This window comes from Sprattus sprattus, assembly GCF_963457725.1.
Source record: "Sprattus sprattus genome assembly, chromosome: 20".
Taxonomy (NCBI): Eukaryota; Metazoa; Chordata; class Actinopteri; order Clupeiformes; family Clupeidae; genus Sprattus; species Sprattus sprattus.
The window spans coordinates 18,039,955-18,055,562 of NC_137918.1; the positions used below are offsets into that span (position 1 = coordinate 18,039,955).

General features: G+C 41.1%; 2 protein-coding genes across 3 annotated transcripts; one reads left to right on the top strand and one right to left on the bottom strand.

The window, feature by feature from the left end:
* Positions 1-472: 472 nt before the first annotated feature.
* On the top strand, positions 473-2,388 carry fitm1l (fat storage inducing transmembrane protein 1, like). The gene is made up of 2 exons (XM_080859148.1): positions 473-1,318; positions 1,607-2,388. The coding sequence occupies exons 1-2, from the start codon at positions 1,140-1,142 to the stop codon at positions 2,292-2,294; spliced, it is 867 nt and encodes a 288-aa protein (XP_080715274.1). The 5' UTR covers positions 473-1,139; the 3' UTR covers positions 2,295-2,388.
* Positions 2,389-4,321: 1,933 nt separating this feature from the next.
* trnau1apb (tRNA selenocysteine 1 associated protein 1b) lies at positions 4,322-14,587 on the bottom strand. Of its 2 annotated transcripts, none has more exons than XM_080858923.1 (9): positions 14,447-14,587; positions 13,449-13,546; positions 13,094-13,193; positions 12,629-12,681; positions 10,946-11,077; positions 10,342-10,461; positions 9,218-9,455; positions 6,543-6,588; positions 4,322-6,454 (listed from the first exon to the last, which is right to left on the bottom strand). In XM_080858923.1, exons 1-9 carry the CDS (start codon positions 14,480-14,482, stop codon positions 6,315-6,317), a joined length of 963 nt encoding a protein of 320 aa, XP_080715049.1. In that variant the 5' UTR covers positions 14,483-14,587; the 3' UTR covers positions 4,322-6,314. The 2 variants fall into 2 exon arrangements, with proteins under 2 accessions (XP_080715049.1, XP_080715050.1); XM_080858924.1 differs by having other exon boundaries at positions 14,452-14,504.
* Between the last annotated feature and the right edge of the window lie 1,021 nt (positions 14,588-15,608).

The following is a 15,608-nucleotide window of genomic DNA, read 5'->3' on the forward strand; positions in this document are numbered from 1 at the left end:
AAGAATGGAGAGAACGGTAGTGACAGAGGGGACCCACAGATACTATACAGAGGCTACGGCTAAATTTAGATGGAGCCCTATTTACTGTATGCCAGTCATCCGATATTTATATGCCCCTGGGTAGTGTAACATCATTCTAGTATTTTCCAAATGAACAATTCCCAATCATTTGCAGTTGCTCTATTGAAAGAGCCCAAATGTATTCTAGCCAGAACCCCTTTTTTAAATGTCCCTCTGCTTCTAGTGGATTTGTAACCCAGCCTTTGCACCTTGTAATCATCTAGCACTTTAGGAAATTCACAACTTGTTGTATGCTTGTCCAGAATATGCATGTCCTCACAGAAAATGGCGAATAATCTGTCACCGTCATTTAGCGACCTCTGACCTTTTGAGGCAGAATGTGACACCTGCGGTGTGGGGCTACTCCGAAGGCGCGAACATGTGTCTTTTTCTGTTACTGCCTGAGAGAAGAGCCTGGGGGTGGGGAGAGTCCGCAGTAGGATGGCTGCAGGGAGAGATATGCTCTGACTGTGCAGACTGGAGGTTGTGAATGAAGGGGAAAGGAATCGTTAAAAAGAGCCAAAGCATGTTGGATTTGTGATCCCCTCCCCTCTTTGGTGGATTGGAATATTGGCAGCAAGTGATTGACTGTGGGAGGTGACGTTTGGGAGGACGAACTGCTTGCTAAGAAGAGGAACCAAGGTTGGAACACGTGTGAAGGTCAGAACAGACATCTAAAAAAAAAACAAAGACAAACAAAACAGGACATAACCAGGAATTACTTTCTGGAGTATGTCTCTGGAATAAACAAAAAGACACTCTTGATGCAGATGACAACGGCCCTGACGTGCCTGAAACGTGAAGGATTCAAAGAGCAAACCGTCAGTGTGTGTTGCTTCTCCACCAATAGCTACTGGATTCTACCTACTTCATGCCTTACACTTTTGTGATACTTTAACTTCTTTTTTTCCATGTAACACACCTCTGGGAGATTGCTCACTCTGTGAATGCACAAGGCCATTGAATTTCATTACTGATCAACTATTTACACGTTTTGTGAGACCTTTTGGTGGAAATAAGGATAAACCCACTTTGGTTATTTCAGAATATCAAAGGTTCTTGTCAGTTCTGGAATACAGATGTTTCTATACACTTTCCTGGCGGTCATAACTGACCTGGCAGCCGGTCTCCTTGGCCATGCCTCATTTCGCCGCCATTTTCATTTGTTGATGGCAGGTCTAGTCATCTTTGGACCTGCACTAAGCCTGTGGGTCTCCCCATTTAGTGTCTTTGCAAAGAGGACCCATTTCCTTTACAGGTGAGGAGAACATTATACACACAACATTATTAGTACTACACAGAGCTTTTAAAATATCCATTGCAAATGTATGTGAAAGTAATATAACTTGTACTTGTATGCATTTGGCAATCAAAAGCCACACTACTAGACTAGAGCCAATAAACTGACGGCTAACATGAAAGTGTTTATCACACTGGTTTAGGATTAAAGCCAAATTTTTGTCATCACATTCACTGCCAGATACACTGTAACCTGACTACTGAGAACTAATGAGATCTACTTCACGTATCCCTTTTCTCTGTCAAGAATGTTTCTGCGGTCAGGGTGGGGATGGACCTGTGTCCTCGTGGGCTCCTTCGTCTTCCTCCTCTCTTTCTCCGTCCGTCGCTCCATCACCCTCTCCCTGCGCCACCTCTCACGGCTGGCCGTGGCCGGAGGTCTGTGGCAGGGCTTCCGGAAAGTTCTGAGCGTGCTGGAGAACACCACGGGTAGCTGCTACGAGCTCCTCGACAACCCCGAGGAGGGTAATGGGGCTACCCAGCCTCTCTTGGTGCTGCGGGAGGACGCGAGCAAAGCAGCCTGCCTGAACGCTGGCATGCTGTGGCGCGGGTACGAAGTCTCGGAGGACACCTTCCTGCTGTGCCTGTGCTGCCTGCTGCTGGCTGAGGAGACGGCCGTGTTCGGGCCCTACCTGCGCCTGGGTGGGCCCTCAGGGGCTCCGCTGCGCATCATCTTCCTCTTCTGTGTGCTGCTGCTGGGCCTCTGGATCTTCGTGCTACTGTGCCTCCTAGCCTACTTCCCACAGTTCCCCACCCAGTTACTAGGAGGTGCCCTGGGTTGCCTGAGCTGGCGGGCGCTCTACCAAGGCTGGTACCGGCTAGGACCCAGTTGGTACTGCCCAGGAAGGCCAGGCATGGGACTGCTGTCAACTGAAAAGGATGGGGATGGGAAGCCTGTGGGGCCAGGCCAAGAAAACGGTGCTAAACACAAGTAGAGGCCACTCACACTTACCTTACACATGAACCAGTGGTCCACTTCTCTTCTCAAGCCAATGGCACAATAAAGCTGCAGTGTCTAGTGCATTATGATCTTGTTTGTTTGTAACAAGTCTGAGTACACGCCAAGTAAAGAAAGTGAGGCGACTATTACCAACTTGGCTCTACCAACATGTAAACTAATACGCCATGGTATTGGTATCTGACTTTGGGAAAAAGGCCAGTGTATTCAGATGACAGCAACTCAGCATGTCCAGTGAGTGTCAAACAGCTCAAAATTCAAATATGATGAGGGTCAAAACTACTGAGGTAACACTAGATCAGCTTACAACTTAATCTTATTGAGACTGAACAGCCTAGCTAATAGCACAACATCCACTATCACATAAGCTATGAGCTGTTTTGTCAAGACCACATCTACAGTACCTTGCGTAAGTATTCACCCCCTTGGATGTTTTACCCTTTTATGGCTTTTATAAATCAGTCATGGTCAATATAAGTTGGCTTTTTGGACAAAAAAATTCACAAAATAGCTCTCTTTAATGTCAAAGTGAAAATATATTTCTACACAGTTATGTAAATTAAATACAAATATGTGATGAAAATAAGTGCTTGCATAAGTATTCACCCCCTTTATCACCCCCTTTGTATAGACTGACCTAATTCAACAGAGGTCCAGCCAATTGGTGCTAGAAGTCTCACAATTTGTGTAATGGGGGTCAGTGTGCAGTGAATGTGTCTCAAGTGATTGTAGTATAACGACACCTGTGTCTGGAAGGTCCATTCACTGGTCAGTATTCAGTAATCAGTATTACTGGCTATTGTTAAACCATTAAGACCCAAGATCACTCTAAGCAACTCAGAGAAAAGGTTGTTGAAAAGTATAAGTCAGGGGAAGGATACAAAAAAATGTCCAAGGCACTAAACATCCCCTGGAATTCTGTTAAATCCATCATCAAGAAATGGATGGATTGTGGCACATGTGTAAATCTGCCTAGATCAGGCCGTCCTCACAAACTGAGGGGCCGTTCAAGAAGGAGACTAGTAAGATAGGCCACCAATAGACCTATGACTACTCTGAAGAAGTTTCAAGCTTCAGCAGTTGAGATTGGAGAAACTCTGCATACCACCACTGTTGCCTTGGTTCTTCACCAATCTAAGCTTTATGGAAGAGAGCCACTGTTAAAAAAAAAGGATCGACTACAGTTCGCCAAAAGGCATGTGGAAGTCTCCATGGTCAAGTGGAAGAAGGTTCTGTGGTTTGATGAGACCAAAGTGGAGCATTTTTTCAACAGTGGCTCTCTTCAATGAAGCTTTGATTGGTGAAGAACCAAGGCAACAGTGGTGGTATGCAGAGTCTCTCCCATACCAGCTGCTGAAGCTTGAAACTTCTTCAGAGTAGTCATAGGTGTCTTGGTGGCCTCTCTTACTAGTTTCCTTCTTGCATGGTCACTCAGTTTGTAAGGACGGCCTGATCTAGGCAGATTTACACATGTGCCATATTCCTTCCATTTCTTGATGATGGATTGAACAGAATTTCAGGGGATGTTAAGTGCCTTGGACATTTTTTTGTATCCTTCCCCTGACCTGTACTTTTCAATAACCTTTTCTCTGAGTTTCTTAGGGTGATCTGTGGTCTTCATGTTGTAACAGTAGCCAGGAATACTGATTACTGAATACTGACCAGTGAATAGACCTTCCAGACACAGGTGTCGTTATACTACAATCACTTGAGACACATTTACTGCACACTGATCCCCATATCACTAATTGTGAGACTTCTAGCACCAATTGGCTGGACCTCTGTTGAATTAGGTCAGTCTATATAAAGGGGGTGATAAAGGGGGTGAATACTTATGCAATCACTTATTTTCATTACATATTTGTATTTAATTTACATAACTGTGTAGAAATATATTTTCACTTTGACATTAAAGAGAGCTATTTTGTGAATTTTTTTGTCCAAAAAGCCAACTTATATTGACCATGACTGATTTATAAAAGCCATAAAAGGGTAAAACATCCAAGGGGGTGAATACTTACGCAAGGTACTGTACATGGAGTTACTTCTCTATCTTCTATTGGTTCAGTTTTCATCAGTAGGGAGAGTGGGTTGAGTTGTGCCAGCGGGGAAGTTGTGCCACCCCCTATTTCTAGGGAACCATAGAAAAAATTGGTCAAGTGACCACACATTTTTTAAGAGTCAGCCATTTAACTCATCCTGCAAAGAAGGGAGCCTCTCTTGCATGAGAGATAGCCAAGTTCAAAAAACAGTGTTTTGCCTTCCAAAGAAACATGTCTATGATCACGGTTTTTTGATTGTTTTGTCTACAGTTATAGACAAGTTTGAAAACATTTCACACGTTTTAGTGCTTTGGTAAGCTACACTTTGAGTCTATATAGCTAGCATGATTTTAGCTCAAAACAGCTGGATGATGCATTTTTTCCAAAAAGGTGGGATTGGGGTGATTTGTGCCAAAGGGCCTGGGTTCATTTGTGCCAGTGATCTGTATAGAGAATTGCATTCAATTTGGTCTTCATTTAAGTTTCATTTTGTTCTGAACATGTGTTCATGTAAATTACCTTTAAATAGAATTGACTCCACTCAGCTTTGTTCTGATGTGTTCAGGAAGCCCTAGGCCTTGTTTAAGAAAATTGACCATTGATGTGCTCATGTGGCGCAATAGGCTTGTAGAAAATTGGCTCTTGATGTTGTAAAATGACTTTGAATAAACCTTAAATGAGTAATTTTGCATTGAATTTGTCTAGCTTTTATATAGCAATCACAGTTTCTGAGATGCAAATATACTGTTTTACTTCAATAATCAATGGCACAATTTACCCCAATGTATTCTCTTTAATGGCACAACTAACCCCGCGCACAAGACCACTTTTTTTCAGACAGCTATATTTCTTAAATACTATTTTTCAGAACCAAAGTGAGTTCCCAAGGATGCACCACATCCTGAAATATATGTCCATATTTGAGTTGGAAGCATTACCGTCATGGCCTTGCTTAAAAGTCACTTTAAGTAAAAACTGGCACAACTCACCCCACTCTCCCCTATTCACGTTGAGGAAATGTATTGTCCTTACGTATGAGGTTGTGGCATTCTAATGTAGAAGTCTTTATTTAAATCAAAATTCTAAAAACATAGCGTCCTACACCGTCAATAGATATTCTGAATGAGTTCATTAAAATAGTTTTTCTTCAATTGACATGGTGATCCTTTTCAATAAATGAACAAAACAGCAAAAAATGAATGCATATTAAAGTGTTATTTTAATGTTATCCACCAATTAACGTTTGAGTTTTATTACAAAAATATTTTCAAAACGTAATAAAAATTTAACACAAAATGGCATGACTTCATGAAGGGAAAAATATATCTTTTAAAGGGGTGGGACCATTTAAGCAAGTTCAGTTGTTAATGTGACAAGATTTGGACTGTCTGATCTTTCATACAAGTCCAAATGTTGGTCTTATGGAGGTAAAATATCAGACAGACATTACCACTTGCATCAACGAAAGACAAAAACTGAATTTCTTAAAAGCTAAATCCACTGTACATGTCTATTACAACACTTCAATCACAAAAGACATGCGTGTTTATCTCAATAATCACACTGGATTACCAAATTAGTCTTCACTTCAGGGAAACGTAAATCTAACACACAGTATGGCAAACCACTGGATTTTGCATTGCAACGTCATAAACAGAGGGCAACCCCCCCCCCCCCCCCCAACCCAGGCCATTCACAATCAAAATCTGACATGTTTATAATGCAGTTCTTCCAAAAAAAAAAAAAAAAAAAAATATCAAGAAATCTGTACATACATTAATCAGGGATATAATATGGTCTAACATGTGGGAGTTCGACTCTCAATCCTAACTGAATTAAAAAACAAAAAAACACTGGACGTTGTCTGTAAAGTGTGCAGCTCTTGTTTGCGTTTTAAAAAGGGATGTTTGGTAAAAAGACGGGGCCAGGTTTCAGGTCGGAGACGATGGGACGCCTCACGAGCTTGTTGTTGGGATCTCTGACGTGATGCTGTCCAGTGGCTGCCAGTGGCAGTTCATCAGGGAGTCGTAGAGCTCCTCGCTGCGATCCATGTATTGCCTATTTAGAGTTTCCACATCCATATGGGGGTTGGGGTCTAGAGAGAACAGACATTCAGTTATAACGGAGAACGGACCTGCAAAATGTTACATGTGCGGTCATGAGTCACATGAGCTCAGTCTTACCCTCAGCGTTATCCTCTTCGCCTTCCTCTGTGGACTCTTGAGGCTGCTACAGGGAGAAACGATGAAGGGGAGAAAAAAAGAATTAATAATAATATTAAACAGAAGAGACAGCCATGCACTGTGCACACTCCAGATTCGTAACAGTACTTTGGATAAACTGGCTTATACAAATTCAAGGGTTCCAGATCCTGCTTCTCCTAGTCTTATAGCCTTGTGGAATTTAGGAGAATGTTTAGTGTTTGTGCCAAAGTTGTTTCGCCAAGTGCTGCCGTGAATACTCCAGGTAGGCTTAGCTGACATGCGAGAGGGCATTCTGTTCTTGTTTAAAAGCTGAATTTTTGTCCAGCCCAAAGAACTCACAAATGAATGCAACCAAGTCCACACTTTTTGGCAAAAGCAGCACATATGTTGTGGACCACATATCACTGGTAGGGATACTATTGTCATCATGGACGCCTCAGTTGTATTGGCTATTTATAGGGATGCACCGATACCGGTATTGGGCAAATACTGTGCTCATATACACACTCATAAAGGTTCTGACAACACACCAATACTACTTTATGGCAACATTACTCTTTTATTTTATGACTGTCTGGCATTTTTGCTGCCCTATGACCTGGAAAGAGTTGGGTGGGGGAAATTGAGCATAAGCTAATTAAGTACCCATATTGGTACTATGTATCGGCAAGTATACAAATGTCAGTACTCGTACTCCAGACTTTTTTTTCAGCTAGCTCCTATTAAAAGGTCAGGAAATAATTTACGTTTTAACGGTTAGCCGTTTAAGCGTGCCAATCCCTTATAGTAACACTAAACACCATATAAATAATAAACAATGCCCATGGCTTAAAATGACCTAGGGGTGCCTTTAGCGGTGCTGGAGGGCAAGCAATCACTATAAACCAGGCATGAAAACGGGTAAGGGGTGAAAAAGGTGAGGAGGATATTACTCCTCTGGGGGGGTCCGGGGGCGTGCCCCCCCTGTAAGTAAAATTTAAATATGCCATATTTTAAAGCGTCAATCTGATGCAGTTTGAGATGCTTTTTTCCAACCTGGGGAGAGCTGGAGAAACTTAGCTTCAGCCATGAGTCAAAAAATATTTTGGCCTCCTTACTTAGTATTATGCAAGCCATTTCATGCCAGCCTGTCACTGGGTCTATCATTTACAGTATATGAGGCACAATGTGGTAAGGGCACCACAAATGGCTTAATGCATAGCCCCCACGAGAGATGCCGTAACTTAACTTGTCTACTCTTCCATCATGATTGACAGCCAATACAATGTTATGTAATTCAGATTTCAATACATTTTATTGGCGAGGCCCTTCGCGTTAATATTTCCATGCACTCGCATCATCCAGTTATTCAGCGAAAAAACAATACAATCATATATTCTTTAGAAGTACTAAATTATGCAAAATGTAAGGATCTCTTTTCATTTATGGAATTCTTGTCAAGAAAATATGATTCTATTGTTTTTTTCGCCGATGTTGAATAACTGGATGTATATATTTAAATATATGTTAAGCTCCTTTTAAAGTATCCATCTATCTACTTCCAGTGGCACTTGCTCTTGACTGCTTTGCCTCATAGCTTGGCGACTTGGCCTTTTTGAGCAGAGCATCACTGAAGCCTTCCATGTGACAAGAGTCCCCTTTGCAGCCATGCTCACCTTTCTTGTCACCAAAGTGCTTAATTATCATGTCAGTGCTCAGGGTTGCACTGTATTGGGTCTTGTTTATGGTAACGAGACTGAAAATGGTCATCTGACGTCATGATTGGTTTTATACCTGCAAGGCTTGTAGGTTGACTGGCTGAAATAGTAGGAATTATTTGCTACGTTAACAGTCTGTAGTCAAACACCTTTGCAATGGTCACTTTGCCCCAACAGAGCGATTCAAAGTTAGAACAGGGAGTCTCCGTGGCGTTTGAGTTAATGTAGCTAAATTATCTTACTCCATCAGTTATTCACACCGTAGCCGTCTCGTAACCAGGCTAATCACATCATTGCTAACTTTTTCATACTTGTATCTGAAGGTTATGCCCCTTGAAATGAATCTTCCCGTTAAGTTACCGAACACATGTTTTAACGTTTTATATGCTAACATTACGGTCACACAAAAAAAATGCGTCCAGCAGGGATTCCAAAATTGTCCGGGATTTTGCCTCGTCGGATATTATTGTTTCTCTGGGTCTTTCACAAATGAGTTATTACGTCTTTACACGTTTTGGAAAGGGTATCACTTACGTTCCACCTTCTTGCGCGAGCTCTGTCATTGGTCAAACTTTCCCAGTGTTGACAGATATAATTCATTATCCTCCAAATACGATCATTTTGAGCCTTTGATATGATACGCAATTTACAATCTGGCAACACTGAGCACCTTGCCGCCGCCAGCACTAGTTCAGTACAAATGTACATGTCATCTGAACACCCCCCCCCCACAAAAACAAAACTCATCGAATCTACACGATTCACGTAGGTCACCTATTTTGTTTTCAAAACGGCGAATTTCGCTGAAAGGTGAGTGATTCTCATGCCTGCTATAAACAAAAACAGCACAATAGCAGCAACGTCAAAGGCCATTATCAGCCAACATCGTCGTCAGTGCTACAATGTACACTTTGTGCAGAAGCCCCACAACTATAGAAGTAATACTGCACGGCTTACCTCTGTGGTGGGCTGCGTGTCTGGGGGCACTGGGGGCATTCCCATGGGGGGCGGGGGCATCATCCCATGAGGTGGCATAGGTGGAGGGTTGCCATAGGGACTGTAGCCATAGTTTCCATATTGGTTGTACTGATCGTAGCCCCACTGTGGGTAGTAGTTCTGGTATGGCTGCTGATAATACTGCTGCTGGTAGTTGTTGTAGTTATTATTCTGGTTGTGATAGTTGTTGGATTTGTTGCTGGAGGAAAACACACAAGGGGTGGGGGAATTTATTTTCAAGGATAAGTTCTGAGCTTTTTTTTTATTTTAAGACATTTCAGTGCTTCAAACCTGTCCGTTACAACCAAAAATGGAACTGACGTTTATGAAAAGCACACTCCAATTAGGGACCAAGGGCGACATCATTAACAAAGTTCTACTAGCAATGCATCAAAATACAGCTGGCGTACAATGAAACAAGTGAGCGTGGAAGTACATGAAATCTTAACACTACTGAAATCAGCATTAGCAATCTGCTTCAAGCAACAAGTGGACACTTTTTGGGGTATGCTGTAAGAGCATATAGTTTTGGTATCAACTTCAAATTACACATTTGACACGTTACATTATAGAACAACAGCGATAACTTTGGCCCTGAGGGCTAATCTGGAATTCTGCAGTAAAGTTCATATTTTTGATCTCAAAACAGCTGCGGAGTATTGTAGATATTGCGCAACATGACGGAGTTATAATACCCCTGCATTTCTTATATCCCCGGCCTTCTCTTAAAAGCAAGGTGTATCCTCTGTGCATAAGTCTCTTTGGAGAGTGAAACGTGGAAAAATTATTTCCACTTCTGCAATCAAAGTGTTTTTGCAAAAAATGAGTGATGCAAAAAATAAAAAAGGAGGAGACTTCCACACCATTGTAGTATTTTGAGTTAAGTGTTTGTTCTTGCTCAAAGACCCTAATGTGTCTGGAAGAACGAGAATGGTTTCGTCACATGTACACAGGCAGGATAGAATGATATGTCAACATATCAGTAAAGAGTGCTTGACAGTTACCAAGCCGTTTACACTTTCTTACTGTACGGCAACTTTAAGGAGCTTCTTTGGCTGGATTTAAGAGAACAAATCATGCCGTACCTCTTGTTGACAGCGATGCTTATCCTGATGGGTTTCCCTCCTAGTCCAGATGCGTTCTGGAACTCCTCCAGGGCTTTCTTCTGCTCGCTCTCATCTCCGAACTTCACAAATCCGTAGCCTCTACGGGAGCAAACACAGCACTGAACCATCAGCCTTGCTTCCCCCTCAGAGCATGCCGTATCATGCAAAATAAATACGAAATTTGTAAGAAATAAAAATTAATTATTTATGGTAGAACTGAAACTTTTTTTTTACTTTTAATATGAAGTAGCATCACTTCAATTGTGAGTTGCTCTTGCTTACCCTATATGGGGAAAACAATAGTTTTAGCAGATTTGTCATTACTGTAACACACCACAACCACGTATTTTCTCTGTCCTCGTTTTCGGGAAAGGAGGGAATAAAGCAGGTGTTGAAACGAAAGAAAACCATAATTAAACACGACAGTAGACTTGAGAATGAGACAATATTTCAAGATATTGTTGGAGGTCCCGATCCTTGATCAGTGTCACAGTGCAGTCATTGAAACTGACTCTGACATGGCCATAATCACAGGAAGGACCAGATAAGTCTGCTTGACAGTGGACAAAGGTATCTGGCATACCTTGAGTTCCCATACGGGTCAGTGACAACTTTGGCCCCTTTGCACGACGGGTATTTCTTCAAGAAGAACTGGTGGAGCTGGTAATCGTCAACTTCGGAGGTGAGGTCCCCAACAAATACTGAGTATTCAGGGCTAGGAGAATACCAAAAAAAAAAAATCAATGCAAGCATCTTATTTTTCATGTCTACCTCATGTTTACCTATTACAGCCCCACAGGCATACAGTCATTATTTCAGGTTAACTTTTGTTATTTTAAACAGAAATACAAGAGGCATCAAAAAATTCCACATTAAAGTCCATCAAGCGATTAAATGATCACAAGTATGCATGCTAGGGATGGGCATAATTAATCGACGATCGATTAATTGATCATTAAGAATTTCGTCGATGACATAATTTTTTCATCGATAAAACTAATGCATGTTCTGTTGCGTAGTGTGAGTCTTGAAGGAATGCAATGGATTTCGCTATGTGGCAGCAATTCAAATGTTACCAACCAAAGGCAATGTTTGAAAAAAACGCCACAGGCCTACACAGTTACCTGCAAGTTTCCGTGTCTTTCTTAAGTAAACATGACGAGGTCACGGCGTGTAGCGTGGGACCATTTTGATTTAAAAAAATGACTTAGTTCATTGACAACACTGCGAAGCTGTGTATAAGTACAACTCGGCCACAACTCAAATAATGTACCACTTGAACAACGCACATCCGACCATGGTTAGTGACAGTACACAACTAAGTATTAAACATTTTGAACCCACCATATATATCAGCACTGTTGGAAATAGCTTGCCATCCTACCAGCCTCCATCACTTAGCTTACCGTGGCTAAGTTAGCATCCCTACCTAACCTAGGATTGCTGGCGAACTTGGCTTGAAGGATTCCAAAAGGTAGCCAAGCTAGCTAACTGGTTGTTTTAAAAACGTGTGCTTTAACAGTTAGTTACTAGTTTTCAATACCTTCCAAGGTTATTGTTTCTGGTTAGAAAACCGGGGAATGACATAGGTTGAAATTGGCACTGGTCAAGAATCATCTTAAAAGTTGACGTTTACTATCAGCTGTTATTCTAAGCACCTGGACTTGTAGGTTTAGGGCTTAACTATTAATATTCTCTTTACCGGTGAATTGAATGGCTTGTCGATACTACTGTTACTGGTTGTTTTAATGGAGCTTTGTTAATTAGCCTAATTCATTGTTAGGTAGGCTAACCGAGTAAGTTGTGTTTATGAGCACCGGCTTCTAGCCATTAAACGGATACGGTTTAACTGCCACAAGAGTTGTCAATCTTGTAATAAATATCTCATTGAGGAACACGCTGTGTTTTATCTTTTTTCACTGCATTGTAATATAGCCTATAATATAGTGCATTTTTGATATAATTTTTTTAATGATTAATCGAAAATCGATCGTTAATTCTCCCGACGATCGATTAAGACAATTTAATCGAATGCCCATCCCTAATGCATGCATATAAATTCATCATATTACGGATTTATAATTTATACTCTATTGTACTGAGATATTCTGACGACAACAATAACTTACTATCAGAATTACAATTCAGTTAGAGAATATCACAAGAGCTATTCATTGAGATTCAAACCAAATGTTTGGTGGTTCTAGATCATTTCCAGATGACCCGGGTCCAGAACATTTATCAAGCAAAAGCACCGACTACTTACCCTGGCTCTGGCCTCTTCCCGTATGTAGCATAGTTCAGCTTGAACTTCCTGGGCTGCACAGAGAGAGAGATCATTTGTTTACCTCCATTCAGTGCAATGGTGGAGAACTATGTCTATATTGCTAGGATAACAAAAAAACAAAAACTACTGGAGAGATGAAACATTCTGTATGTACACATACCTCCACCACTCAGTACAGGCTTTATCCCATTCCTCACCTAGTTCCTAACAGAGTTTATTCAGCAGCTTCAAACAAGAATCATTTTATAAATCAGCCTCAACCACCACCAGAACATTTAAAGGGGCAAAAAATAGCCAACAGGAGCTAGAAAGCTTTTCAGATAATTTTGTTCAAGGTGGAGGCCATCTTGATTACACTTTATGTACCAATAAAGATGTTCAGACATTTTTAAATATTCGTTGTTGTGTGGTAAAGTAGCCTAGACTCTATTTAGATGCACTTACTGGATTTGAACCAGGTACCAGTTTCCCGTTGAGTCTGTGTACACAGCGGTCAACACTTGCTTCATCTGCCATTTCCACAAAGCAGTATCCTGCTGATCCTCTGTATAGAACACAATAGAGTCAAATATCTTCACATAGAACATTAGAGAGGCACCAAGTCATCAGATATCTACACTGATAAACTGAATCAAAAGTATATATGCAGATGCTGCACTGTAATTTAACTAGCCGCACAAGACGAGAAAATGCAGGGTGCTTGTATAGGCTACTAGAGCAGAAGGAAATTGTATAGTTTGTTGCTAAATCAAACACATATCTAATACAAACACACACTGGACACAATAGCAATACTTACCCAGTCACTCTGTGTGTTATAATTTTAACCCCATATGCCGTCTCTCCCATGTTACTGAAGGCCTGCTTGATGAAATTTTCATCCATGTATGGGTCTAACTGTAAGAGTAATATGGTGGACAAGGTTAGAACGTGGACAACAACTGGACAAGGCTAGAACATTCAGTGACAGAAATTAGATCCACTCAAAGCCTGAACAACCCACTTCTGTGTGAGCACATGTGAGGCTGCGCCACCTTGTTGCTAGGAGCAATGGCAGTGACATTTTATAATGTTGTTGTCTGTCAAAAGTTAATTCATTAAGTTGAAAATAACACCTCACAGTGAGTCTTGAGACTTTCTAAATTGGGTAAATATGTTAACAGATACCACTGGCTGACGCCTACTTGTGTAAAATATAACTGAAAAGGATGACGGCTGACTAGTTTGGTAGCCAGAAGACTAGCTAACCATCTTAACGTTAGCCTTTTAAGAGGAAACTGCCTTATCTCTTGTTCTTCGTGTTATCTTCACATCATTACTCGTTTCCCAATTTCTACAACTGTAAATTGCGAAAATAATGACAAATACAGCTACTTGGTGGTTAAATTTGCCATCGACCTAGTTTCCGGAAATCCACAGGTAACCTGGCTAGCTTGCTCACCGATTTGAATACACAAATGCTCTAACTCTGCGGCCTAAACGCGCCACATTGCTAACTAATGGCTAATGTTAGCCAGCTAAGAGTTAGCCTGCCCTACAATAATAGCAAATAATATGCTAAAAGTTGACGATTACGTCACACGTAAGTATATTGTAAATCATGTATAACGTGGCACATTAAAATACGTTGAGAGTTAACGACTTGTGCCTCACGATGTGGACATGCCACTGATACGTAGCGACATGACATTAGCTATGGCTACCTAGCGATAGATAGATAAGCTAACGTCAGCTATCCAACATTGCCAAGTGTTTTTGATTTCGAATCAGTTAATATTGAAACATTTCAGATCTTACATCACCCATCCAAAGGCTTGTCATCCGATTAAACATCGTTGTACTGTTTGTAGATCCAACCAAAGACGACTTTTTCCGTTTTTACCACACTTTGAAAGCGACAGCCCAGCGACACTATGGCCTGCTCACGTTGCTTCCTAGTTCTCAAGTCTGCGCATTTCATGTGCGCACACGTAGGTTAATCTAAACGTTACAACAAATAGACTTGTCGCCCCCTTGTGTTGTGGAGGTTAATTATTTGATGTGACGCAGAACCAAAAGGAGAGCCTTGCATCCCAATACAGTTATTTATGGCCAACAAGTTTAACAGAAATAAGTAAGACAGTTCACCCGGAAATTAGAATTATGCTTGTATCTAATCGTGCCACTAGATTTCTCATTCATTCTGTCACGTCTCGATCCAAACTATCGGTGGTGGACAATCTACACGCCCGCTGTCTAAATAGTGATCTGTAGGTGGCGGTATGCACCTGTAGGTGTAACCCGCCATTAACCAAAAGAAGAAGAAGATCTACACTCCCATCCAGTAGGCTGCAGTACGGCACATGACTTGTCATAGGCTACTTCTCGAAGGCAAATCCCACACCGTAGATACAAAAGATGGTGACATTGGCATGACACAAACGAGTGTACATCAAAGTTAGATTTGTTTTTCTTGGTATTAGACAAATGTACGATAACTCTCTATAATGAATATTATTAAATCGACGATTTTTCGGTTCAGTGGGTTGGCCTCGTTGCGGTAGGTAAATGATAAGTTGCTTATATCTTGGTGGTTTCCTGATAGCATATAGCAAGTTTGCTAGTAGCGAATAAAGATGTTTCCCTGTTGCCAGTAGCTTAACATATTTAGAAATGATCGGCTAGCAATTCTCATTTTCCCAGTATAGCTTACAAAGCTTTACAGTATGCAACTGGTGGTGTCTATAGTCAGATGCCAAGGGTGTTACAAACACATAGATAGATAGATAGATAGATAGATAGATAGATAGATAGATAGATAGAGAGTACTTTATTGATTCCTAAAGGGCAATTGTTATGTTGTTGTGCAATTCACTGACATTATAAAAACATGAGGTAGGTATAGTATATAGGTATGGAGATATTTTTCAGCACAAGCTGTTTAGTATTATATTTTTGTGTTGTTGTGATTGTGATTTTT

Coding starts and splice junctions, on each gene's coding strand:
- fitm1l (XM_080859148.1), top strand. CDS start 1,140: ATGTTTCTATACACTTTCCTGGCGGTCATAACTGACCTGGCAGCCGGT. Junction 1,319..1,606: donor AGGACCCATTTCCTTTACAG/GTGAGGAGAACA, acceptor TTCTCTGTCAAG/AATGTTTCTGCGGTCAGGGT.
- trnau1apb (XM_080858923.1), bottom strand. CDS start 14,482: ATGTTTAATCGGATGACAAGCCTTTGGATGGGTGAT. Junction 13,547..14,446: donor CAAGCCTTTGGATGGGTGAT/GTAAGATCTGAA, acceptor TTACTCTTACAG/TTAGACCCATACATGGATGA. Junction 10,462..10,945: donor GACCCGTATGGGAACTCAAG/GTATGCCAGATA, acceptor TTGCTCCCGTAG/AGGCTACGGATTTGTGAAGT.